The sequence below is a fragment of the Physeter macrocephalus genome, chromosome 18 (assembly GCF_002837175.3).
Source record: "Physeter macrocephalus isolate SW-GA chromosome 18, ASM283717v5, whole genome shotgun sequence".
NCBI classification, from domain to species: domain Eukaryota; kingdom Metazoa; phylum Chordata; class Mammalia; order Artiodactyla; family Physeteridae; genus Physeter; species Physeter macrocephalus.
In genome coordinates this window covers 39,657,335-39,682,189 of record NC_041231.1, presented here as the reverse complement: position 1 = coordinate 39,682,189, position 24,855 = coordinate 39,657,335, and the positions used below count along the sequence as shown (strand labels likewise).

Below are 24,855 nucleotides of genomic sequence, written 5' to 3'. Positions count from 1 at the left end.
GCTCTGCAACGGGAGAGGCCACAACAGTGAGAGGCCCGCGTACAGCAAAAAAAAAAAAAAAAAAAAAAAAAAAGTAAGACATGATGCAATAGGAAAACTATTGACTTGGGAGTCAGAATAAAAGAACAGCAAAGCCACCTGGAAAAAAAAAAAAAAAAAGACTCCACGCTTCCAATGCAGGGCACATGGGTTCAATCCCTGGTTGGGGAACTAAAATCCCACATGCTGCATGGGTGCAAGCCAAAAAAAAAAAAAAAAAAAAAGAATTTAACCAAAAGAGAACTCTGCACAACTGTGAAAACACAAGCCTAGAGTCTGTCCCAAATTGTTTATGCTGGCAAACAATGGTGAAAACCTTACTGTCCACCCATGGGGGACAGAGCCATAAAAAGGGCCCAGTCACAAGAAAGGATGCTGTTAACCATTTACATAGTGGCTGGGGAGCCCTGTCACTACAGACACGGCTTGAGCAGACGGAGGCACAAAGCTCAGCTGCTCGTGGCCACTAAGCCCCTTAGTGCCCCAAGGCTGGCACTGTCTCTGAGCCCATGGGCCAGGGTGGTGCCGACAATCCTGAGAGAGAACTTCAGAAAGTGGGGCCGGGGGGGCGCTGCCATCCTCGCCTTTCTGGGGGTCTCTGAGGGGTTGTTCTCCAGTGGAGGATTCAGAGCAGGCCACCTGCCTTTGATTTGGCTTTCTAGTCCCGGCTTTGACCTGCTCTCCTGAGAGACCTCTGACAAGGTTCTCAACCTTCTAGGCTGGGCTTTGTGTGGCTCAAATGAATAATGCTCCGTAGCTGCCACTGTCTGTTCACGGAGCTCCAGTAAGCCACAAAACCAAACAGAGTTATAAGTAAAGTAGTCCTAATAGGGGCAGCCACCCATCCTGAGCACTTCACGTGGGTTATCACACACTGAATTTCCCACAGACGCTGGGGGAGCGGGCTCATCATCAGCATCATCATCACCGTCACCATCAGTCCCACATCACAGAAAAGAAAACAAGCCTGAGAGGGGAGCCCCTGTCCCTTTTCAAGTCAGAGGCAGGACCCGCCCAACACACTCACATCGTGGGAGCTAAAAAGTCACCTGAATCCGCACGTGGAAAGCGTACAGGGCACCACCCAAGGCTGTGGAGGCCAAAAAGTGGTGAAGTTCGGCTGCTTCCCTGCAGCCTGGCAAAGCCTTCTCAATGGCATAGAGGCCTGATCACCCAGCCCTGGGGTGGGAGGAGGGGAGTTCGGGGTGGTGGCCCAGGTGGGAAGGGTCTGGTCAGAGAGGTAGCCGGGCTGGGGAGTAATGGTCCAGCGAAGAACCCTGAGCAGCTGCCCCCTCCCGCCATGGGAACCTCGCTGCCCACCTCCAGCCCAGGCCACCCATCCTCCCAAGATGGCGGAGCAACAACACACTCACATCGTGGGAGCTAAAAAGTCACCTGAATCCGCACGTGGAAAGCGTACAAGGCACCACCCAAGGCTGTGGAGGCCAAAAAGTGGTAAAGTTCGGCTGCTTCCCTGCAGCCTGGCAAAGCCTTCTCAATGGCATAGAGGCCTGATCACCCAGCCCTGGGGTGGGAGGAGGGGAGTTCGGGGTGGTGGCCCAGGTGGGAAGGGTCTGGTCAGAGAGGTAGCCGGGCTGGGGAGTAATGGTCCAGCGAAGAACCCTGAGCAGCTGCCCCCTCCCGCCATGGGAACCTCGCTGCCCACCTCCAGCCCAGGCCCCATCCTCCCAAGATGACGGAGCAAGCTTCCTCACAGCCCCAGGAGCCCTGCCTCCTGCCCCCGCCTCACCCATCACCCCTCACCCAACCATAAGCCTCACTCTCTGGGTTCCAGGCACCCAGACCACCTACCCTCCCTCCCACCCTGGGCCTTTGCACGTGTGCTCCTTCTTCCAGGTATGGGGTCCCCACCTCCTTGCACCTGGGTCACTTCTCACCTTCCCTCAGACCCTGCTCAGCCAATGCTCCCTCTGAGAAGCCTTCCTCGGCCACTGGCCACATCCATCCTGGGACTTCTCTTTGTACCACTTACTGAGACCTCAACCCTAGAGTGAAATGAACTGTCAAAGGCCCATCGCCCCAGCCAAAGGCTCTGTGGCCTTGCCCCCAACGTGGAGCGTGGCACTCTGTAATGCTAGCTGAGTAGACATACGATGGGGACAGGCCGGCGTGCAGCCTACAGCTCCCACACCTGGGCAGTCTGAGATGCGGACGCTGAACTGAGACATCTGTGCCGGGGCAGAGAGAGGTACCACTTAGAAGGGGGAACAGGGAGGGACTTCCGTGGTGGTCCAGTGGTAAAGAGTTCGTGCTTCCACTACAGGGGGCATGGGTTCGATCCGTGGTCAGGGAACTAAGATCCTGCATGCCACAGCAAATAAATAAATAAAATAAAATAAGGGGCACAAGGAACATTCTGGATCCTGACCTGGTGATGATCACCTGGGTGCACAGACAGATAAAAATTCACCATCAGTACACCTTACTGTATGTTGTAGCTTAACTTTTTTTAATTAAAAAAAACTCATTTTCTTCAAAAGTCAAGTTTGTCTTCCTAAAACTCTCATCTCCCACATTTTGGTGCAGGATAAACAAATGAATCAGAAACTCTCCCCTCTTCTCTTGAATTAGCTAATCATTTGCTGCCTCGGAGATAACTCCGGCTGCTTGGGCAGGGCCCACTTGTCCTTGCGCCCTCCTGGGGCCGAGGGTGGGACGCAGGACAGGGCAGAGACTGCTCAAAATGCCAAGAAAACCCCAGGGAGGAGCCCCAAGTATGATGTCAACCACAGGCCAGGCTTTTGTCCCCAGCTCTGCCAGGACTTCTGTGTGACCTGGGCCGGGTGTTTCCTGTTGGCGACAGGGGGCCTCAGCCTCTGCGGGGGCAGAGAACACAATGAAACATCCTCACCAAAAACTCCAGACCTGAATCTGCTCACACTTCTAAATCCACCGATTTGGAGGAAATTCGAAGATCAGAGGAACGTGGGATCCCACACACAGAATCCAGGCCAAGGGAAAGCCCGACATTTCTTCAGCAAGTTCAAGTGAAAAAGAAACAAGGCAGAGAGAGATGGAGGGAAATCCACAGATCATGAGAGAATGACGTGTGGATCTCACTCAGGTCCTAGGAATTTGAACACTGACTGGATATTTGAGGATATTAAGTCATTGTTTGTCAGATGTGACACTGCTTCTGTGGTAATGTTGTTTAAAACGACTGTTTCAGAAATACCTACTGAAAGATGGACAGAAAAAAATAAGCAATATTTGGGATTTGGTTTAAAAAACCCCAGGGATCTGGGGGGCAGACGAAACAGGATCACCCATGAGGGGATGGGATATGGGATTCAATACTCTCTTCTGGCTAATTTTGTATGTGTTCCAAATTTTCCACAACAAAAAGGGCTTTCATTGTTGCTATCTGTTTTAAATCTCAAATCTCTCTGCTAAAGGAGTGAGGGAATGAAGGCAGAGTGGGAGAAACTCGGAGGCGGGGAGCCTGATCTAGGCTGACGGACTCCACCCTGTTCCACAGAAGTCGGCGTTCAACAAAGGTTTGCTACCCGCTTCCTCCTTCAAGCACATTTTCAACCAGTTTTTAAAACCTCGATTAAAAAACACCACCTCACACCCAGATGTGAAGGATTCAGGCTCTGTGGCCAGGGCCAACCCACATGCTATTTTCGACTGTCTGCGAAAGATAAGCACAGAATCAAAAGGCAGGGTTTAGAAACGTTTCCAGCAATGTGACACAGTGACTTGATGTCTGCTGCGTCTCCTAATAAGATAATGAGCTAAAATGCGATGTATCTTTGTTTTTATTGTAACAACTTTTATTACATTTTTTTAATCAACCCATGTGAATTAAAATTTAAAAACCAAACATGGTCCTGCACCACAGGGAGTTTGAGATGCACTATTATGGACTGGACATCAATCCCCTAGAGGCCCAGACCCGTGCGCTGAGGTGACTTTTCCAAGGTCCCAGGGAAAAGCATCCCTTCCCACTGTCCAAGGTACCAACTCTGGCATCTGCTGCAAACACAGGGCTGAGCAGAGGGCAGAGAGCAGCAGCTGCCAGGACCGCTTGATCTTTTTTTTAATTTTACTTTTTATTTTTTTTAACATCTTTACTAGAGTATAATTGCTTTACAATGGTGCGTTAGTTTCTGCTTTATAACAAAGTGAATCAGCTATACATATACATATATCCCCATATCCACTCCCTCTTGCGTCTCCGTCCCACCCTCCCTATCCCACCCCTCTAGGTGGTCACAAAGCACCAAGCTGATCTCCCTGTGCTATGCGGCTGCTTCCCACCAGCTATCGATTTTACATTTGGTAGTGTGTATAAGTCCATGCCACTCTCTCACTTCGTCCCAGCTTCCCATTCCCCCTCCCCGTGTGCTCAAGTCCATTCTCTACGTCTGCATCTTTACTCCTGTCCTGCCCCTAGGTTCTTCAGAACCTTTTTTTTTTTAAATTAGAGTCCATATGTATGTGTTAGCATATGGTATTTATTTTTCTCTTTCTGACTTAACTTCACTCTGTATGACAGACTCTAGGTCCATCCACCTCACTACAAATAACTCAATTTCTTTTCTTTTTATGGCTAATATTCCATTGTATATATGTGTCACATCTTTATCCACCCATCTGTCGATGGGCATTTAGGTTGCTTCCATGTCCTGGCTATTGTAAATAGAGCTGCAGTGAACATTATGGTACATGACTCTTTTCTGAATTATGGTTTTCTCAGGGTATATGCCCAGTAGTGGGATTTCTGGGTCATATGGTAGTTCTATTTTTAGTTTTTAAGGAACCTCCACACTGTTCTCCACAGTGGCTGTACCAATTTACATTCCCACCAACAGTGTAGGAGGGTTCCCTTTTCTCCACACCCTCTCCAGCATTTATTGTTTCTAGATTTTTTGATGATGGCCATTCTGACTGGTGTGAGGTGATACCTTGTAAAAGGATGCTCAACATCACTAATCATTAGAGAAATGCAAGGCCTGCTTGATCTTTAATCCGCGTTCACTCAGGCACTACCACAGGCTCAGAGACACACTCCTCCGAAGGCCAGCAAGGCCCTGGAGGTGCTAAGCGACCCTCTGTCGAGGCGCCATCCAGCCACGGCGTGGCAGGGACAGGGACGCCAGATCACACCTGGGAGCAGCCCTGCAGGTAGCCAGCTCACTTTCTTTTATAAACCAGCGGCGGGATATGAGTCAACCAACTTTCCCACACATGCCCGCTACTGTGTCCCTTTCAAGCTTCTGGAGGGGCTTAGCGGCAGAGGGCCCTACGGACTGCCAGGTGAGCTGCTTAAAAATGCCCACTGCTTCCTTGTGTCAACTACGAACAGCTCCATCACTGAACGAAAGTGCAGGAATCAGTCAGGCACCAAGGCTAGTGTAGGACATCAACCAGCATCCACGGACCCTGGTTTCAAGAATCACTGATGGAGAGCTAGGTGGCTGCCCCTTTGGTATGAGTCCCACACATGCGCACTGCTCCTACCCCCTGACATCTCCAGTAATCCTCCCTCAAGCTCTGGGAGGCCGACTCTGTCGCCCACGTACAGATGGGGCTTTGAGAGAAAAACAGTACCAGCCTCCTCTGCATTCTGGACCTTCTTCCAGGCGCCAGTGTGACAGCGCATGTGAAGATCGGTGCAAGTACACACGGGCTGTGGCCTCATGGGGTTTCGCCCTAGGAACTGGCAGGGGTAGTGTTAACATGGACTTAACACCGTGGCCCGCGTCTGTGGGCCTTCCTGGGCCAGCCCTCCTTACTGGAGCAGAGAAACCGTTTGCGGCTCCATGGCCCCGCTGTGAACAGGGGGCAAGCTCTCAGTGTGGCCTCGGGGTCCCTGGCTCAAAGCAGGCATGGCCACGGACTCTGCAAAACTCAACCAGCTGGAGCAGAACACTGGGTGGCGGGGGGAGGGTGGTACCGAGGGCAGGGTGCTCCCAACAGCACCCGTCCCGGCTCGGGAGGGCCGTTGGGGCCCTGGGAGGTGGCCAGTGTTTGCCAGAAACAGCTTGCTCTTCATGAGACAATGGGTCCACTGTTGACTGGCTGGGGCCTTGATTAATATTTGAAAAAAAGAAGTGGAAAATTCCACCTGTGTGGGTGGAGACTGGGCCTGGGACATGTCAAGAACCCGGATGGCCTTGTTCCCTTGCTGACGGATAGGGCAGAGAAACAAAGTTCTGACAAAAGCGACAGCCTGAGGGCATTGCTGCACTTGGGTCCGAAGGAATTTCCCTATTTGGGCCGTGGAGATCATTTGTTTATTTCTTGTCCCAACTCCCCTGCCCCACCTCCCCTGCCCCTAAATTTACACAGCACTTTTTTAAGTCCTTCAGCTTTTTCCCACCTCTTCAGAGTCTCCCAACAGCCCTGCCAGGCCACCAGGGCTGATGTCAGCTTCATGTTATGGATGGGGAAACTGAGGCCCCAGGACACCCAGAGCCTCATCCGAGGTTGGCACTGGGGAGTAACTAGCACAGCCAGGGATCTGGAACCCTGGTCTCTCCACCCCCAGCAGCGGCACAGAACCTGTCCCAGGGGTTCTGGGGTCACCGCCATGGGTACTAGACAGAGTGGTCTTCCAGGCTCCAGGAGAGGTGCCCTTCACCCCACCAGAGGAGGAAGAGGAGGAAGAAACGCAAACCAGCTCTCCTGGGCAGGCAGGCTTTGGTGCCGGCCTAGGAGGAAGGTATGCACTCATTCATTCGTTCATTCAAGCATTTCACAAGCGCCTACTAAATACCAAGACTTGAAGGCACACTGCACAGTGGCTCTTTCAGAAACCCAGACCCAGCAGAATTCATGGCCAAAGGGGGAAGATCAGAGCATCTGCACTTCCCTCACAGACTTGAGTCACCTCATTGCCATTACACTGTCTCATCCGCCCACTTTACAGCAAAGGAAACTGAGGCTCTGAGAAGGGCAGTGACTTCCAGAGGTTACAGAGAGAGAGGAAGCTGAGAAGTCCTGACCCGCAATGGCCCTGCCTCCTGTTTAAAGCCACGACACTATTGGACTTGGGCATTCAAACAAATGGTGTCCCTTCCAGCAGGCCACCTCGGAGGCTGCATGCTTAACCAACAAGGCCCTCTTGTGGAGGGACAGCTTTTGGAAGGAACTTCCGAGCCAGAGCAGACCCCTTCCCCCCGAAAAGACGGGCAGGCACACCTCGCTGGCCCACAGAGAACACCAGCTGTGGCTGAAGGGCTCTCCTTGGGACTGCCCACTCTGCAGTCCTGCAGTGGGCATCAGAGAACCAGGGCCAGGGCAGTGTCACCTCTGTGCCCACACACACCCAGCCCTGGACCCAGGGCACTGGGGGATCACTCAGTCTGTGTCCCAAGTCAATGGCCAGCACCTGCTGCCCAGGTTCCCTCCTCCTACTCCTCCTACCCGATGCCCAGCCACCTCGGCACCATGCTGGCCTCACGTTTCCTCTCTCCTTTGCCCACCAGCTTCTTCCCCTGGAGAAACGATCTTAACCTTGCCCTTTCTTGAAAGAAAACCAGCCCACTCCCACCTCCAAACTCCTCCTCCCCTGCCTGTCTCACCCCTTCTTGCCAAGGACCTAAGCCAGGGGCCCACCTCAGGCCAGGCCACCCCTGGCCCCTCTGCCTCATCTGACACCTCAGCTGCCCCCTCACTCTCGGGTTTTCCTGGTGCAGGCCCTCCTAGCCTTCACCTCCAGGGAGTTCTCCTTCCCCGGCGACTTATCCTCCTCCCTTCTCTACCACCCCTATAAATGTCTGACTCACAAACTCTATCTCCAGATAGAGGACTAACCTCTGCACCCCTGGTTGTCCCCAAAGCCCTCACACTCAACAGCCCAAGCTCCTGCAGCAGGGCCTGCTTTGGGGCCAGCTGTAAAGCTGGCACAGCTCGAAGCCTGGCCCACAGGGACTCGGCTATTTGTCCAGTGAACGCATTTTGGTTAGCACCTGCCTCCTCGCTGGCCTCAGAGGGACTGGCGTCCCACAGCCTGGCATAGCCACCCAGGTGGGCTTTCTAAAACTGAAAACTGACCACCACCGAAACGTCTGCCGTGGTTCCTCTGCACCATGGGACAAAGTTCATGATCTCAAGAGCTGGAAGACGAGGCTGTCTGCATCTGTGTTTCCACAGCAGGCTGGGCACATGTGCCCTCGAACATGCTCTCACCGCCCGCATCCTCAGTCCAAAGGCACCTTTGCACCCCAGGGCTGGCACCCTGCACGTGTTTGCTCAGAAGAAAGACAGCTATTAGAGCTGAAAATGATCTCTGGGACCCCAGGGCTCAAAGCAACTCAGAGAGGTTGAGCGAGGGGCCCAGGGTGGCCCAGCCCCAGGCATGGGTAAGGCAACAGCCTCACCTGAGCCACTCTCCTTGGTTAGAAACCAGACCAATCCTCTGGAAGCGTCACCTGAAACCTACATGTGTGAATGTCGGAGCCCCCAGTTCTAGCTGGGCCCGCTCCATGCTGGCCCAAATCTGAATCAGGCAGGTGGGCCAGGCCTGGTGCACAGGCCCTCAGCAAAAGAGCTGCTTTACTAAGTCAACCTCGCACCAGCTGACAATTCCATCCCTCCTTAGGCCTTGGTCTCAGGTAAAGAATGGAGCTAACTTGGCCTACAAGTTTAAGGGACCTTGAGTTGGTCACCCCCACCTTGTCCTTTGCAAACCCAGGCAGCTGAAGCAGCAAAGTTCCAAGCACTTTGACCGGCTGTTGGCCCAGCTGATTTTTATTAACCTTCCCCCAAACCACTGTGCCTCAAAGGATGGTCCTGGTCCACCTGCACAGAATTACCAGCAATGTCAAGTTAAAGGCAGATTCCGGACCCTGCTGGACCTGAGGGGCTGCGTTGGCTCTCTGAAAGGCGGGCCCAAAATTTGCATTTAACGCTGCTCATAAATCCTGAGCTCAGTGAAACTCGAAAATCCGCCTCCAAACCCAAAGGGTGAAGGCTTCCGCCTCCGGAGACCGAAGTGTTAGTGTCAGGCCTCATTTTGTGAAAACATACGTTGACCAGAACACCCGGGGAAAGGGAGGGTTTCTATTACACGAATTACATATAACTTAGTTCCTGCGAGGAACTAGCTCCCACGAAGAACTCAGTGAGGCTTTGCTGTCCCCGTCCCACCGTTTTTGTTTCCCGGGGCTCAGCCGTAGCGTCAAGTGGAGCCCCAGCCTCGGCGTCCAGCCGGGGTCCTCCGGACCCACCCGACCTCTCGGCCCGAGGCCGCCGGGGGCTCCGGGCTGCGACCGGGGCCGTTCGGGGCGGGTGGACCCGGGGTCTAGCGCGTCCCCGCTACTCACCGTGGGCAGCTCGGCCCGAGTGCAGGAACGGTCGGCGGCGGCCCGGCCCCGCTACACTTTAACTGGCGGCGCCGGCGCTCCGCGCGCTCCGGGCGGCCAGGAGGGGCACCGCGGGCCTCTCGGACCGACCTGCTCCGGGAGGGACCGGACGCCAGGCGGGCCCGCCGGGCTCGGGCGAGCGGGGCGCGCGTACACTCGTGCACCTGGCTCACTGCACACACGGGTGCGCTGAGCCAGCGCGTGCGCGGCTGTTCGAGAGACGCTCGGACCCAGGCATGCCTCGCGGGCCCTGCAGGCCGGGGCACTTCTTTCCCTACCCAGGAAGGGCGCCAGGGAGCCGCCCCTACCTGGGCGGTGCTGGGGGAGGCGGAGCCCGGAGGTGTGGCCCCGGGCGCCGGGATAAGAGCGCGGCCGAAGGCTGACCGGGACCACGAGCAGTGGCGGGCGGTGGCCCCGCGATGTCACTACTGCTGAGCCTGGCCGCGCTGTGCTGCGATGCCATGCCTCCGGAGCCGGTAAGCCCACGTCCGCGCCCCTCTCCCGCTTTCCCGTCCCTCAAGCCCGGACCCAAATTCGTCCCACCCGTCAGCTCATGCTTCTCCAAGGGGTTCGCGGAGGGCCGTCTGAAGGGGACGCGTGTGCATGCTCTGGGGCACCGGGCGTCGGGCTGCTTGAGTCAGGAGCAAGGGAATCAGACAAACCTGGGTTCACATGCCACCATGTGCTCTTGATTCAGCCATTTATGCTCACGGAGCCTCTTGTCCTCATCTGTGTAAGGAAGGGTCATACCTAACTTACCAGGATCTAGTGAAGGACAGCGATAGGGCCTGCAAGGCAGCAGCAAAGAGCCTGGCACATAGTAGTTGTTCACTGTTGTTACTGCCTGGGGTCTTGAGGTTTGCCCTCTTTGGGGGCACAAGAACTGCTTCTCCATTCCACTCACCTTTTTTGCCCTGTTAATTTCGCTGTACTGGGGCCCTTGTCCTCAGAGCTAAGCTCCTGAACTCTACTGCAGGTTTCTCTTCGTCCCCTGTGCCTTGAAGGACTGAGGGAATCTTCTGGGTCATTAAAGAAAAGCTCATCTGCGAAATAGCATTTGAAGCTATATTGCTGCCCTTTTAGCATAGCACATAGCATAAAAGCATGGTGTTACTTGGTGATGGAATGACAAACCGCATTCCCTGCCCTTATGTCTTCAGCTACTCTCCTTGTCCTCTGTCTCAGTTCGGAGCCCATCCCCTCACTCCCTGGCCTTTTCCACTAGAGGAAGAATTCATTGCCTTTGCAGTAGCTGCTGTTAGGCCAACAGCTTGAACTCTGTAAAGTTTAGAGCTGTTGCTTTGCTTCTTCCTAAAATTTGTCTCACCAGCCCTTTGACAAGAACGTAGCTCCCATTATGGTGGCTCATTTGTTTAAAAAGCTGCCTGATGATATCCCTTGGAGTTCAGCTTTAAAAAGACAAAGATGAGCGACTGACAATTTCACCCAACTCAGATTACTCAAACTATCAAAAGTCTTGCCTTCTGTCATACAAGGTGTTTAGAAACGTTGAGGCCGTGAGGGATCAGATTCCAGAGCTGGTGGACTTAACCATGCTGTGTCATGTCACTGGAACTTGCGGCTGCATTTTAGGTCCAGTATTTTATTACAAAACCAAAGTACTAATTATTTTTTTTTTATAAAAAGACATGAGCAGTTAACTCCAAAGGATTTAATACTGGACTTTCTTAGACACTGATGATATTATTTATTTTTTTAAAGTTCTCTTTAGGGCTTCCCTGGTGGCGCAGTGGTTGAGAGTCCGCCTGCAGATGCAGGGCACACGGGTTCGTGCCCCGGTCTGGGAAGATCCCACATGCCGCGGAGCGGCTGGGCCCGTGAGCCATGGCCGCTGAGCCTGCGCGTCCGGAGCCTGTGCTCCGCAACGGGAGAGGCCACAGCAGTGAGAGGCCTGCGTACCGCAAAAAAAAACAAACAAAAAAAGTTCTCTTTATTATTTTTTTAAATAAATTTTATATATTTTATTGACTTTATTTTTGGCTGCATTGGGTCTTCATTGCTAGCGCGGGCTTTTCTCTGGTTGCAGAAACCGGGGGCTACTCTTCGTTGCGGAGCATGGGCTTCAGTAGTTGTGGCACACGGTCTCAGTAGTTGTGGCACGTGGGCTTAGTTGCTCCGCAGCATGTGGGATCTTCCCGGACCAGGGCTCGTACCCGTGTCCCCTGCATTGGAAGGTGGATTCTTAACCACTGCACCACCAGGGAAGCCCTAAAAGTTCTTTTTAAAAGATAACATGATGAAATCACAGTTGCGTTATGATTTTGTAAATATCTCAGGTGAGTCCTTTTATATTAGAAGAAGAATTTTTTAAAGCACCTGGGAAAGGCACCATGGACTGCACTCTTCTGCTTATCTTCTTGGCACAGCCAGTCCTTAACCTGAGAAAACTCAATAAATATTCTAGACTGTCCTGAAAGCCTGTAGTTAAACATTAGAGTGTGAAGGGACCTTCATGGTGGTCCACAGTTATCCCCTGCTTGTAGCAGAGATGGCTGAGGTGCAGAGAGGGGTAAAGAACCCACCTCTGGTCTTTAAGGGAGGTGATGGCCAGGCTTGAGGGTCAAGTGTACTAGTGGTTAATCTATGGCCCATCATAGCCTACCATGGGGCCACGTAGTCTCCCTCAAACCGTGAAGTGGAACCAGCTCAGCATTCATCCCTTGTATATGCATTTAAGGAAAAAGATGGTGTTTTGCCTAATTGGCAAATGAAAGCTTGTGGTTTGACGGTATTCAACATGGCACTCGGTTTCTTTCTCTCTTGCAGACGATTCAGTGTGGCTCTGAACCCGGGAGGTGCACTAGAAACAGGGCTTTACATCAAAAGCACAGTTGGACCTATAGGGGATCCGAATCCCGGCAGTAGGTCATCAGAGACCAGGCACAGGGTGAACCATTGCTTTGTTAGCTGATGCGGGTGAAGCCTCTATCTGCTCAAGGCAGAGCTCCCAGGGTTCCGGGTGGGCTGGACTCCTGGCAAGTTAGAGGCAAAGGAAGGGTGGGAATCGCCATGCAAGGTAAAAAGGGAAGCCTGCCACTCCTTGGAGGGAGATCAAGTGCCATGGGAGGGATGTCACTTACAGTTGGGAACAGGATGCAAATGTTTTAGAGAAGAAGGAGTGTGGGAGATTGTAGCGTTTGAAGAATGGGTGGGCTTCTGCCCAAGAAATGTGGATGGACAGGGTGAGCTGGAGGAGAGATGGTACCAGCAGAGACTAGGAGGTAGGAAAGGAGAGTCATGGGGGCCAGCTGGCTGGAGTCCAGGATGAGGTGTGGGGAAGGCAGGACTGATCCTAATAAACATGTCAAATATATTGGATACACACATACGTATGAAGGGACCCGGAGTGGTTACACGTGCTCTGTAGGTTGGGACCAGGAGGTTGAGCATCACCTCGGCTGCACATCAACCAGCACTGAGAAATGTCTGGCCTGCCTTAGCTGGAAGAAGAGACGAATTGTGAGTGAGAGGTGGTCGGGGTGGGTCACGTAAAGCAGGTGGCATTGGATTGGGCTGGGGAGCGGGGGGGTCATGGGCAGTCTTGCCTTCTCCCAGGACCATCTCCAGAATGGATGGTCCGACACACCCTGACCCCAGGAGACTTGAGGGATCTCCGAGTGGAGCCTATCAAAAGCAGTGTTGTGCTGGAGGACTGTTCAATTTTGATGAACATAAGCTGGATACTCCGGGCAAATGGTAAGTTTGCATCAATCAAGGATAAGGCCTGATGTGTCTGCTAAAGCAGAAAAGGGCAGACTCTACAACCCATTACTTCCCCTCCCAGGCACATATCCAACAGAATACGTACATGCACACAGCAAAGCCACAGACTAGAATGTTCATAGTAGCAGTATTCCTAACAGCCAAAAAAATGCCTCAAATGCCTGACGGTAGAATTAGAATCATAAAACGAAATCCAGTATAGCAATGAGCATGAATGATCTGTAACTACACACAGTGTGGATGAATCTCACAAACAAAAGAAGCCAGATTCAGGAGTTCTTACCTTCACATCTGCACGCAGGCCTGCAGTCCTACCCACCAGATGATTCCATTAACAAAAAGTGCAAAACCGGCAACACTACTCTAAGCAGTTAGAAGTCAGGACAGTGGCTACTCTCAGGTGGGGAATGACTGAAAGGAGGCCTGAGGGGCACTCCTGGGGGGTTCCTGGACTTAAGTACTGGCTGCATGAGTGTGAAAACTCATCAAATGGCACGCTGGTGTGCTTTTCTGTATGTTATGCTGTCCTTCATGGAAGAAAACTGGGTAAGGCCAGAGATGATCCCTGGGGTTTAGGAAAACACTCTCTCGGGTAGATAACTTTTCCACCTCCCAAAGGGCATTGTGGAAGTCCTGGCATTTCTCTGAGGCACCTTGTGAGTTCTTTGGATGAACCAGTCCTGGGGACCTAAAGGCCATGTGTGTAGGTTCCACCCACTAAATTCAGCTAAATTCCATCCGGTCAATAATCTGGGAGTGCCAGTCAGGTTCCCAGAGGGCCAAGGGAAGGCAGACACAGGCACAGACTCCATCAGGGGAATCCTGGAGGGACCTGTACTCCGAAGGGGGTTGGGGAGAGAGGGGCAGGAGAGGGCCCTGGTGAGACCACATTAAATTAGATGTTGCAGTAAGGCATTTGGCTTCATCCCTGGCACAGAGCAGGCTCACGTATGTTAGCTGTTGTTATAGGTGGTGGTGCATGAGTTGGGCCTTGAAGGATAAGACTTGGAGAGGCAGAGCATAGGAGGAAAGGGCATTCCAGGGAGAAGGATCAGCATGCAGAAAGGTGCAGACAGAACAGGCCTGGCTGCTGAGGACACTCTGAGAGGCCTTTGTGGTGTTCTATACAGCAGGCCTGTTCCTCTTAAAAGAGACCCAAAATAGTGTGCAGTTAGACTTCTCTTTGCAGGTATCTGTGAAATTCAGGCTCACCTATGAGGAGGAAAGGCTTTGGAATTTGAATCCATATTCTTCCGCTGATGAACTCTGTAAGCCACAGCAAAGCTCCCTGAAATTCCCTAAGCCTCACTTACCCCATCTGTAAACTGGAGACAATCATAGTGCCTACCCTTGAGGGCTATAGTGAATGTGAAGTGCGATGAGGCAGGTAGGCTGTCTAGCATCAAGTCACCCACAGATTTAGCACTAAATACACAACTGCCCTCTTGCCCACTTCGGCAGCCAGCATATGCTTGTTGAAAGCCACCAAGATCTGCGTGACGGGCAAAAGCCACTTCCAGTCCTTCAACTGCATCAGGTGCAATTACACTGAGGCCTTCCAGACTCAGACCAGACCCTCTGGTGGCAAACTAAGCACTTGGAGACACTTGGCTAATTGTCACTAATCCAGCTCCTTTGTTGAGGGTGTGGATGTTGTGCTCACATACAGGCTGCTGACAGCTACAACCTGGAGCCCGAAGCAGGATGCCTGGGTTCAAATCCCATTTGGGGCCATTACTCTGCTGTGTGCCTTGGGCAAGTCAGCATCCCTGGGCCTCAGTTCCCCCATCAGCAAAGTGAGGGAAGCTGAACTTAAATTACATCCTGGGGCTTCCCTGGTGGCACAGTGGTTGGGAGTCCGCCTGCCGACACAGGGGATGTGGGTTCATGCCCCGGTCCGGGAAGATCCCTTTTTTAAAAAAAAAAAAAAAGAAGAAAAAAGAAAATTACATCCTGGCTCTAGAATTTTACACTTCTCTGATTCTGTGAGTTACACTGGCAAACCGGGTGGGGTCCATTTCCTTAGCGAACATTGACTAGAGACATGAGTTTCAGCAGTAGGTTAAGGAATGAAATTATAAATGAGAAGAACTTGGAAATTCAGGGCTTCCCGCTTTGCCTTGCAGTGGACGTTTTCCTACATTGGCTTTCCTGTAGAGCTGAACACAGTCTATTTCATTGGGGCCCATAACATCCCCAATGCAAATATGAATGAAGACGGCCCCTCCCTGGCTGTGAACTTCACCTCACCAGGTACACTACTTCCTCACTCTTCTCTTACTCTCTGTCTTGCTGGGACACCTGTTTTGGTATGTGGTTTGGTACAGAGAAGCCGGGTACCCTGGACAAGGCGTTTGGTCTTGCTGAGTCTCGGCTTCCTCGTGTGTAATATGGACATGACAGTAACCGCACCTCACTCACAAGGAGAGGATTAAGTCAGGTGAAATGGAGGGGAAAGCCCATGCCTGTGTGTCAGGCACTGACTGAGCACCTGACACGCATCATCTCACTTAAGCTGTCAACAACCCCAAGGTTGGGACAGCCCCGTTTTACAGATTAAAGAAACTGAGAACTTAAGTAACTTGCCCTGGTTACACATGCAGAAGTGAAGCTGGCGGTCAAACTCTGGTCCTTCTGGACTGATGCACTTTAGCCATTCTTTGTTGTTGATGCAAAACGCTTGTTCCAGCCTCAGCTTCTGGCAGGCTGTGTAGTCTGGCAGCGTGCGGCTGGTCTCTGAGGATGTACAGACTCCAGTAGGTTTGTCCCCTGAGCTGCGGTGAAGAGGCAGGTGGCACTGAGTTGAGTGCTGGGCTCTTTCCCTTGCTCTATGACACACGATCAGCTCTCTGGTGTCACACCTGCGGTATCACACACGGGGTTGGGGTGAGGATGAGACGGGATCATGGGTGAGGAGGGTCCAGCACGGTGCCCGGCCCCAGCAGCTCCCCACGTCACCCCCACTCGGCTGGGTCACCTGTTCTGTATCCCATGCCTGTCCCTGTCCCAGGTGTAGCATCGAAGCCAAATGGGGCAATTTCCAATCTGTCATTGTTCCTCGGTCGTGGTCCAGTGTATTCTTGGCATCACATCATTTACTACACAGTAGTGCCCAGCTTTCCTGATGAGACTAAATCTCATTTTTTAAATTATATTTTGGAATAATTTTAGATTTATAGAAAAGTTGCAAAGCTAGTACAAAGAGTTCCCATATTCTTCTCACCCAGTTTCCCTTATCGTTAACATCCTACATTACCGTGGTCTATTTGTCAAAACTAAGAGTCCAACCCTGGTACATTTCTATGAACTAAACTCCAGACTTTATTGGATTTCACCTGCTTTTCCATTAATGTCCTCTTTCTGTCCCAGTGGCATTTAGTCCCCTGTGTCTCCTTCGTCTCATCTGATCTGTGAGTTTCTTAGTCTTCCCCTGTGTTTCACGACCATGACAGTCTTGAGGAGTGATGACCATGCATCTTGCAAACCCAATCTGGGTTTGTCTGGTGTTTGTCTCATGATTAGACTGGGGATATAGGTGTGTTTGGTGAGAATTCCACAGAGGTGAAGCACTCTTCTCATAACACTCTGTCAGGGGTGGGTGACATGCACAGGACGTCACAGGTGGTGCTCACCTCTGTCACTGGTTAAGTGGTGTCTGCCAGGCTTCTCTGTGTAATCTAGTATTTTTCCCTTTCCCAAATTTTACTTTTTGGAAACAAATCACTAAGTCTACCCCATCCTGGGGTGGTGGGTATAGGGTGGGATTAAGCTCCACCTCCTGGAAGGGGCAGTATCTACACATATTACCAAACCTCATTTTTGAATAATGGTTGGTTTCTGAGTCTTCTCTTGGGGATCACAGATAGTTTTGATAAAGGCTGTATTTAGACTCTGGTTATCACTTCATGAATAGATAACCTTCTGTTTAACAGTATAATGTTAGCATCTCATTTAAATCTGCTATCTGACCTCATATCTGAAATTTCTGGCAATTCATTACAGGTGTGGTAAGCGTATGTGTGTGCACACTTGTTGGCAAGGGGGTGGAGCAGAGATACCTTCTTCTAAAATGTAAAAACTTTCATTCAAATTTCCAGGCTGCCTGGACCACATAATGAAATACAAAAAAAAGTGCGTCGAGGCAGGTTAGTAAATACAGCATTTGCTTTTGTTATTAGAAGAAATTCATACCGTGAGTCAGCGCAGCTCAAGCTTTTTAAGATGAAGGAACTGAGGCCTAGAGTGGGGCTGTTGTGTATCCGAACTGCTCAGACTGTGAAGGCTGATCCCGGCCAGCGCCATGCCCACTGAACCCAGGGATGGACAGACTCTTAGTAGGTTAATATGGTGAGCAAGTCACAGAAAAAAAACACCCTGCTCCCTTGGTTAAAGTAACATTTTAGCCCAAACCAAAGGCCCTTCCTGCCTGGATGGGAATCTGTAAGTCCTCCACCTGCTCAGACACCAGTACCACTGAACTGTGGTCACGGGGACCCTTCTGCTTGGATGTGCAAACATTCAAGGTGGGAGCGTTAGCTAAAGTAGTGACCTAGAAGCAGGCTCTCAACCTGTGACCTCACAGGGGTCCACATCCTACAGGCCAGACTGTTAGAACCTTCCCCCTCCCTTCGCATTTTTAAATAAGCCCATTCAGGATAATCAGTCCCAACTGTCCAACTTCCAAGGGGTTTACAAGGATTTCTGTGCATTTCCGGGTAATAGTCTTAGGGTGCTAATGAGGCTAGTGGTTTTGGGGGGGATCAGTCCCTGCCTCTTAGGCACCCCCACCCCACAGGCATCCCTATGAACCCCAGCAGACTGGGTGCACGCATCTCCTCGCTGGAAGGCAGACTTGGAGCATTGTGCCTCCTCTCTCGCCTCCCACCAGGAGAGATCTGGAGTGTTGGAGGTCACTGGGATGTGAGGGGGTCTGAGGGCCTCGAATCAGTCCTAGAACCCAACTCCTAAAGACAGTTCTGAGCTGGGACTTGAAATGGCCTCCTGGGTGGGGAAAATAATACACGGTATTCTATATCATGTTCCTGGAAATCAACCGAGTGCTGATTTGCAAGCCACATGAATGAAACAACCAGATTTTTCTCACAGAGTAAACCTGTCTGGGTATCTTCTAAGCCATGAGATATTTCCTTATTTCTTGACATCCAGTAAAGCTGGGGCAGTCTGATGGATGGAGTTCCTGGAACCCAGAGTGTTCTAGTTCTAGGTGAATTCCCTCGCTCTATAAACTTAGACATGTCTCCTAACCTGTGGCTCCTGCTCCCCGTCCTGGAGAGGAGGAAATCCTGACCCCAGCCCTTCACTCAAAATGGATGTTGAAAATAGAAGGGAGTAGTAGAACCCAGCCTGTGCCTCTCACCACCCTCAGCCCAGGGAAGCTGTTTTCAGCAAAGCAGTGACGTGGGGTCACTAAACTTTCTTGGGCAGCAGGTTACTTTGGGATGATAAATAAAAGGCACACTGTGTAGTTGAATAAGTATCTCTTGGACGTATGCCTCAGAACGTACATCTGTTTTTGTCAAGCCCTTATGGGGACTTAAACGAGGGCTGAGTTTGCAACTCCAGCCTTGTGATTCTCTCTCAACTCACAGAAGTCTGTGGAATCCAAACATCACTGCTTGTAAGAAGAATGAGACCATGGTAGAAGTGAACTTTACAACCAGTCCCCTTGGAAACAGATATATGGCTCTCATCCAAACTACCACTGTAATTGGGATTTCTTATGTGTTGGAGGTACTTTTTTCCCCTTCATTTCCTCAACACCACCCCCGTCCTCAACCTCCAGCTCTCCTTCTCTTGTCGAAGAATGCAGATTCCCTGGACAGGCTCTCTTTTGAGACAGCACGGGCAGAACTGTCTGCTGTACAGATATGCTGGGCTATTTTGATTAATTCAGACAAAGAAAAACAAGTCCCTGGGAGCATCCCTGGAAACATCCCTGTGACTCTAAAACCAACCAAAGGTAGAGGTCTCAGAAGTATGGAGTGAATCCTGACTCACACATAGTCTACTGAGTTCAAAGTCAGTTTGGGAAGAGCGTTGTCTTCATTGGCAGTCTTTGATCTAATCATTCATATGGCTCCTAATACTTTGTTTTTTTTTTTTTTAATGTATTTATTTTTGGCTGCATTGGGGTCTTCGTTGCTGCCTGCGGGCTTTCTCTAGTTGTGGTGAGCGGGGCTACTCTTCGTTGTGGTGCGCGGGCTTCTCATTGCAGTGGCTCCTCTTGTTGCAGAGCACGGGCTCTAGGCACGAGGGCTTCAGTAGTTGTGGCACGTGGGCTCAGTAGTTGTGGCTCGCGGGCTCTAGAGCACAGGCTCAGTAGTTGTGGCACATGGGCTGAGTTGCTCCACAGCATGTGGGATCTTCCGGGACCAGGGCTCGAACCCGTGTCCCCTGCATTGGCAGGCGGATTTTTAACCACTGTGCCGCCAGGGAAGCCCCTGGCTCCTAATTCTTGATGTTCGTCTCACTTACCTGCACCAGAAGGAACTAACTCGAACTTCCGTGGTGGTTCAAGGGACTGGGGAAAGTGAAGGTGCTGTAGTCCAAGTAAAGTTGAACGAGATGCTCTGGGGAGGGGAGGAGAGGGGAAGGGCATTGAAAAGACCCACTGCACCGCAACTCGTTGCCTTTGAGGAGTCTTTCTAGTTGGAGCAGATGAGTTCTCTCCCCAGCTCGCTTCTGCCAGCAGTCTCGCCATTATGTGAGGCTGATGGGGAATCCCGGCCTCCATCTTCACAGCTGTGAGGTCAGGAAGCTGACCTTATCGTCCCTTCTGCTTCTGTGAGTGGCTGTTGACTTTCCAAGGTGCTTTTATTCCTATTTTCTGTCACAGAAACACAGAGAAATTCTGAGCCATTTTATTAACCCAAGCCTCCATTTTCACTGCAAAATGAAGTAACAAAGGATTTGAAATCAGCAGACTTGGGTTCCCAATCAGCATATGAACTTTGAAGGGCAACTCTGTCCCCTCAGGGACTGAGTTTACCCCGCTGGAGAACAGGAAGTTGGGCTAGCAGGTGCTCTCACAGCTCTTTCCACTCTGAGTGTATGCTGTGGGGCCATGGAGGGTCCCGGTGGGACACAGCTACACCCGAGACATAAGGGCCTTTTGGTTCTTCATTCCGGGGACATACAAGCAGAGCTCAGACATGCCCAGTGGAGCAGACTCCCATCAGCACGTTAGGACTGCACCCCTTTTCCAGGGAACCAGACTCTACTAGTCCCAAGGGACTTACATTTCGTAAAGCGCTGGCTTAAGTCAAGAGGAGTCCCACTGCTCTGTTTTTTGGAGGACATATCTGTATATGTATTAGGATGTGACCTAACCCTTTTAGATAAGGAAATTAACATCTTAGCAACATGTACAAAGTTTAGGTTAACAGCTCAGGAGTCTTAGAAGGTGTTGGGTCTTGAGTCACTAGTCTGGATTTCAGGGCTTTGTGACAGAAGTATGACCAAGGAAAAAAAATGTCCTATTACAATGCTCGAGAGGGGCTGAAGCCAGAAAAAAAGGGAAGAGAAGTTCTGGTGAAAGTAGAAATAAGGCTGAGATCCTCATTTCTCCTTAGCTGACTCCGTATTTCCATACCTGTGCTTCATTTAATGAGATCAAGATCCGTGACCAAGCAGGATATACACAAGAAGGGAAACAAAATCAACGGTGCAGAATTGATATTCAGAGTGCCGCAAGGATCTGCTGAAAAACGTCAGGGCTGTACAGGGACTGAGTATATGAGGGAACATGCATTTCACTGCTTTTTGACTTTCTTATCCGTCTCAGTGGCTCAGGCCTGGCTGTTACTGTAATTCACTGTGGCCACACAGACATTTGGATAACAAATTAGGAATAGTGGCACCAAGAGACACACGTCATTGGTGCCTGAGAGCAGCTGGTTCTGGAGAATGTCTCTCTGGATTTAGCGATGTTAGTACCTTCACTGCAGGTTGACAAATAAAATGCTTCCAGAAGTAGCCCAGGGGTGGGGTCTAAAGTTAAAAGGGGACTTCCCTGGTGGCTCAGTGGTTAAGAATCCACCTGCCGGGCTTCCCTGGTGGCGCAGTGGTTGCGCGTCCGCCTGCCGATTCAGGGGAGCCGGGTTCGCGCCCCGGTCTGGGAGGATCCCACGTGCCGCGGAGCGGCTGGGCCCGTGGGCCATGGCCGCTGGGCCTGCGCGTCCGGAGCCTGTGCCCCGCAACGGGAGAGGCCACGGCAGAGGGAAGCCCGCATACCACAAAAAAAAAAAAAAAAAAAATGCCATCTATCCATATTATGTATTAAGTAATTGCACCCAGAATAACATTAATTCAGCAAAGAACAAAAAAACAAACGTAAACTCTGGTTACCACGGTGAAAATGTGGAGTAAGAGGCCAAAATGATTTTAGAGGACTGTTCCTAACCTCCTGGGCCCCCTCTCCCTTTTGAGAATCTAATGAAACACCTGGACACTCTATGGAAAAACACTTATCTGCAGACCCCCTGGAGATCTACTGACCCTTGGCTTTAAAGAGACCAAAACTTCCGCAAAGCACTGAGTAAAAGTTTTAGTTTCCAAATAAGAGATAAATTTGGTTCTGTTCTGCTGAAGATGAATAAGCTTTGTTTTCTCCAGGCAGAAGTGTGCTGGGTGGATGGCTGACTCTCCTCCTCTCGGCTCTGCTGGTGGCCACGTGGGTGCTGGCGGTTGGGATCTATCTGACCTGGAGGCATGGTAAGGGTTATAATTCAGTTCTTTAAAGAAACGCAGATGAGGTGAGGAAATAACACTGATTTTTCTTTTTTTTAAAGGAGATCCCTCCAAAGGCAATCACATTTTGGCATTACACAAGAGTCAGACATTTATTTAATGCCTCAGAGCTCTCCTAAAGACTAATATAATGACTGGACCACACCTGCTAAGGTAAAGCAGGGATTGGGACTCCAGATCTGCTATCACCTGTTTTCTTTTTACCATTGAGGCATCTACAACGAGTGTAATGGGCCAAAGATAGCTGATAACAAATTACATTCTACCTGTGATAGGTACTCTATGCTAGTTCCTACTTTTGAAAAATAATTCTTCCAAAGCATAAGAACAACACTCACTTGGATTCATATACTCTAAGGATCGTGCCAACTCTAAAACACTGAAGACTTGAATAAGAAATCAGAATATTTATATAGATACACAGCTAGAGGGAGGCCCACTGAAAACCTCTGCTTCTCCTCCCCTCCACACGTAGACAAGGAAATATAAATGTAGTCTTTGAGTTGTTTGTGATGTTGTATACAGAACAAGATTAATCCCATGTTCTTTCGTAGGTAGGCAAGCCACGTCAAACTTTGACCTTAAGAATACTTATATTAATAGCTATTGTTTGACTTGTATTCGTTACAGTAGTTTCATACCTAGTTTCCATTCTTTAGCACGTATAGGACAGAATTCCAGTTGAGTTCCAGCTGAAATGGGGGTACCACTTAACCTTATGGAACTGTAAAGAAACTCTACCACCTGTAGGTAGAAGATGGAACAACTAATGAGTTGACCCAACTCAAAACATGATGTGAAGGGCAGAGAGGTCAGCTGTCCTTGTTCACATATGGCACTAAAAATACTAAATTTACAACCACCCACCTGAAACAGAGTACCTTAAACCTGAACAGTTTCTATGAATTTATTTGAAAAGCTACGGGCTTAATCAAGAGGACTAATTCAGTGATAGGGACTTAGAAAATACATCTTTTAAGCATCTTTAAGGTTTAAGCACTGGTGTGTTTCAGGTGATGTGTACAAAAGGAACATCAGGGGTATTTTCCTCTCTGGCAGTAATAACATCCCTGGTACTCAGGTGATGTGCCCTATCAAGGGATCATTTATCAGCGGTAGTTTAGACTAGAGTAAAAGCCTGTTATTTGCTGTCCACAGATGACAAATAATTTTCTCCCCCACAGAAAAGATCAAGAAGACTTCCTTCACTACCACACTACTGCCCCCCATTAAGGTTCTTGTGGTTTACCCATCTGAAATATGTTTCCATCACACAGTTTGCTACTTCACTGAATTTCTTCAAAACCACTGCAGAAGTGAAGTCATCCTTGAAAAATGGCAGAAAAAGAAAATAGCCGAGATGGGTCCCGTGCAGTGGCTTACCACTCAGAAGAAAGCCACAGATAAGATCATTTTCCTTCTTTCCAATGATAACACCATGTGTGATGGTACCTGTGGCAAGAGGGGGGGAAGCCCCTGTGAGAACTCCCAAGACCTGTTCCCCCTCGCCTTTAACCTCTTCTGCAGCGATCTGAGAAGCCAGACTCATCTGCAGCAATACGTGGTGGTCTATTTCAGAGAGGATGATACCCAAGACAACGACACTGGGCTCAGTGTCTGCCCCACATACCGCCTCATGAAGGATGCTACGGCTTTCTGCACAGAGCTCCTCCACGCAAAACAACGTGTGTCGATGAGGAGAAGGGTGCGCGCCTGCCACTACAGCTGCTCCTCCCTGTAGCCCAGCCACGAAGCAGGAAACCTTAAAGCCTTCCTACTGCTCCAATTACAGGAGGAAAGCATCTGTGATGATTCTGAAGTTTACCGTATGGGCTACTTGTAGGCTTACAGTTGAACCTTGAACAACCCAAGGGGTAGGGGTGCTGACCCCTGTGCAGTCGAAAATTCATGTATAACTTTACAGTCCACCACCTGTATCTGTGGCTCTGCATCCGTGGATTCAACCAACTGCAGACCTGTAGTATCTATTTATTGAAAAAATCTACATAACTGAATCTGCCCAGTTCAAACTTGTGTTGTTCAAGGGTCAACCATAGGTACACCTGCTTTAGCAAAAGGAAGGGAGGATTCACAACTGAATACATACACCTTAGTCTAGTAATTAAGTTTTTATGCTAATAAAATTGTTACAAATTTACTAACTACTGTGGCATTAAAGAACAGAAACTGAATTTATGACTATAAAGCTAAGTCAATCTCACACCTAAAAATCAAGAACACTTATAAAACTATAACCATTCAGATAATCAATGATAAAGCATCTCCCAGCCGAATATCCAATCTTGAATAGTCCATGCTCTGCAGAGTAGGTAGAATTGTTTAGCTCTATAACTTTCTAAGTTTAATTAATGAATACCAAACCTAAGAGTCCTCACTAATTCACTCAATAACTTCTTAGGTGAAAAACCTTCTATTACACACACAAGTCCTTATTTCTAATATAACAAAAATAGGGAATAACAAGCTGAACCTGTCTTTGCTGACCAGATGACCTACTCTATATGGAAACACTTGTATACTTGGTATTTGCATAGGACCCTCCCTCTCAGAACTAGATTCATGTCCTATCTGACTCTTGTACAGGTGACTTTTAACATCAACAACAAAATACATCACTTGCAGAGCTGATGTCTACTTTTGCCCAAAGTTACCTATTAAAAGTCACTGTCAGAATTCAGAGTTTTATGGTTATTACATAACTTTCCATGTTCAAAACAAAAATAATTCCTATGTTGAAGTTAGCCCTCTTGAAGTAATTAGTCTTTTTATAAATGAATTATTGCACTGGATTACTTAAATAAAAAACAGAATCTGGGGCTTCCCTGGTGGCGCGGTGGTTGCGCGTCCGCCTGCCGATGCAGGGGAACTGGGTTCGCGCCCCGGTCTGGGAGGATCCCACATGCCGTGGAGCGGCTGGGCCCGTGAGCCATGGCCGCTGGGCCTGCGC

At 50.0% G+C, this 24,855-nt stretch overlaps 3 protein-coding genes across 7 annotated transcripts in view; 1 reads left to right on the top strand and 2 right to left on the bottom strand.

Moving 5' to 3' along the window:
• CHDH (choline dehydrogenase) overlaps window positions 1-9,453 on the bottom strand; it is a 98,220-nt gene extending 88,767 nt beyond the window's left edge. Inside the window, exon 1 of the mRNA XM_024123929.3 lies at window positions 9,336-9,453. The gene's annotated coding sequence lies outside the window, so the exon portion shown is untranslated. The remainder of the gene's footprint in view (window positions 1-9,335) is intronic.
• A 2,258-nt stretch (window positions 9,454-11,711) lies between these two features.
• On the top strand, window positions 11,712-23,863 carry IL17RB (interleukin 17 receptor B). Its single transcript, XM_055079997.1, has 9 exons — window positions 11,712-13,091; window positions 14,580-14,705; window positions 15,243-15,371; window positions 17,216-17,267; window positions 18,731-18,870; window positions 19,615-19,786; window positions 20,187-20,320; window positions 21,738-21,851; window positions 23,072-23,863. The coding sequence occupies exons 1-9, from the start codon at window positions 12,968-12,970 to the stop codon at window positions 23,626-23,628; spliced, it is 1,548 nt and encodes a 515-aa protein (XP_054935972.1). The 5' UTR covers window positions 11,712-12,967; the 3' UTR covers window positions 23,629-23,863.
• ACTR8 (actin related protein 8) overlaps window positions 19,784-24,855 on the bottom strand; it is a 20,741-nt gene continuing 15,669 nt past the window's right edge. The window contains exons 15-16 of one of the 5 annotated variants that reach the window (XR_003676751.2): window positions 23,271-23,339; window positions 19,784-19,965 (exon numbers count right to left, since the gene is read on the bottom strand). The gene's annotated coding sequence lies outside the window, so the exon portion shown is untranslated. Of the gene's footprint in view, window positions 19,966-21,755; window positions 21,841-22,528; window positions 22,632-23,270; window positions 23,340-24,855 lie in introns of those variants that run through there. The other 4 variants (XR_003676752.2, XR_008615633.1, XR_003676749.2 and 1 more) reach the window with 4 other exon arrangements.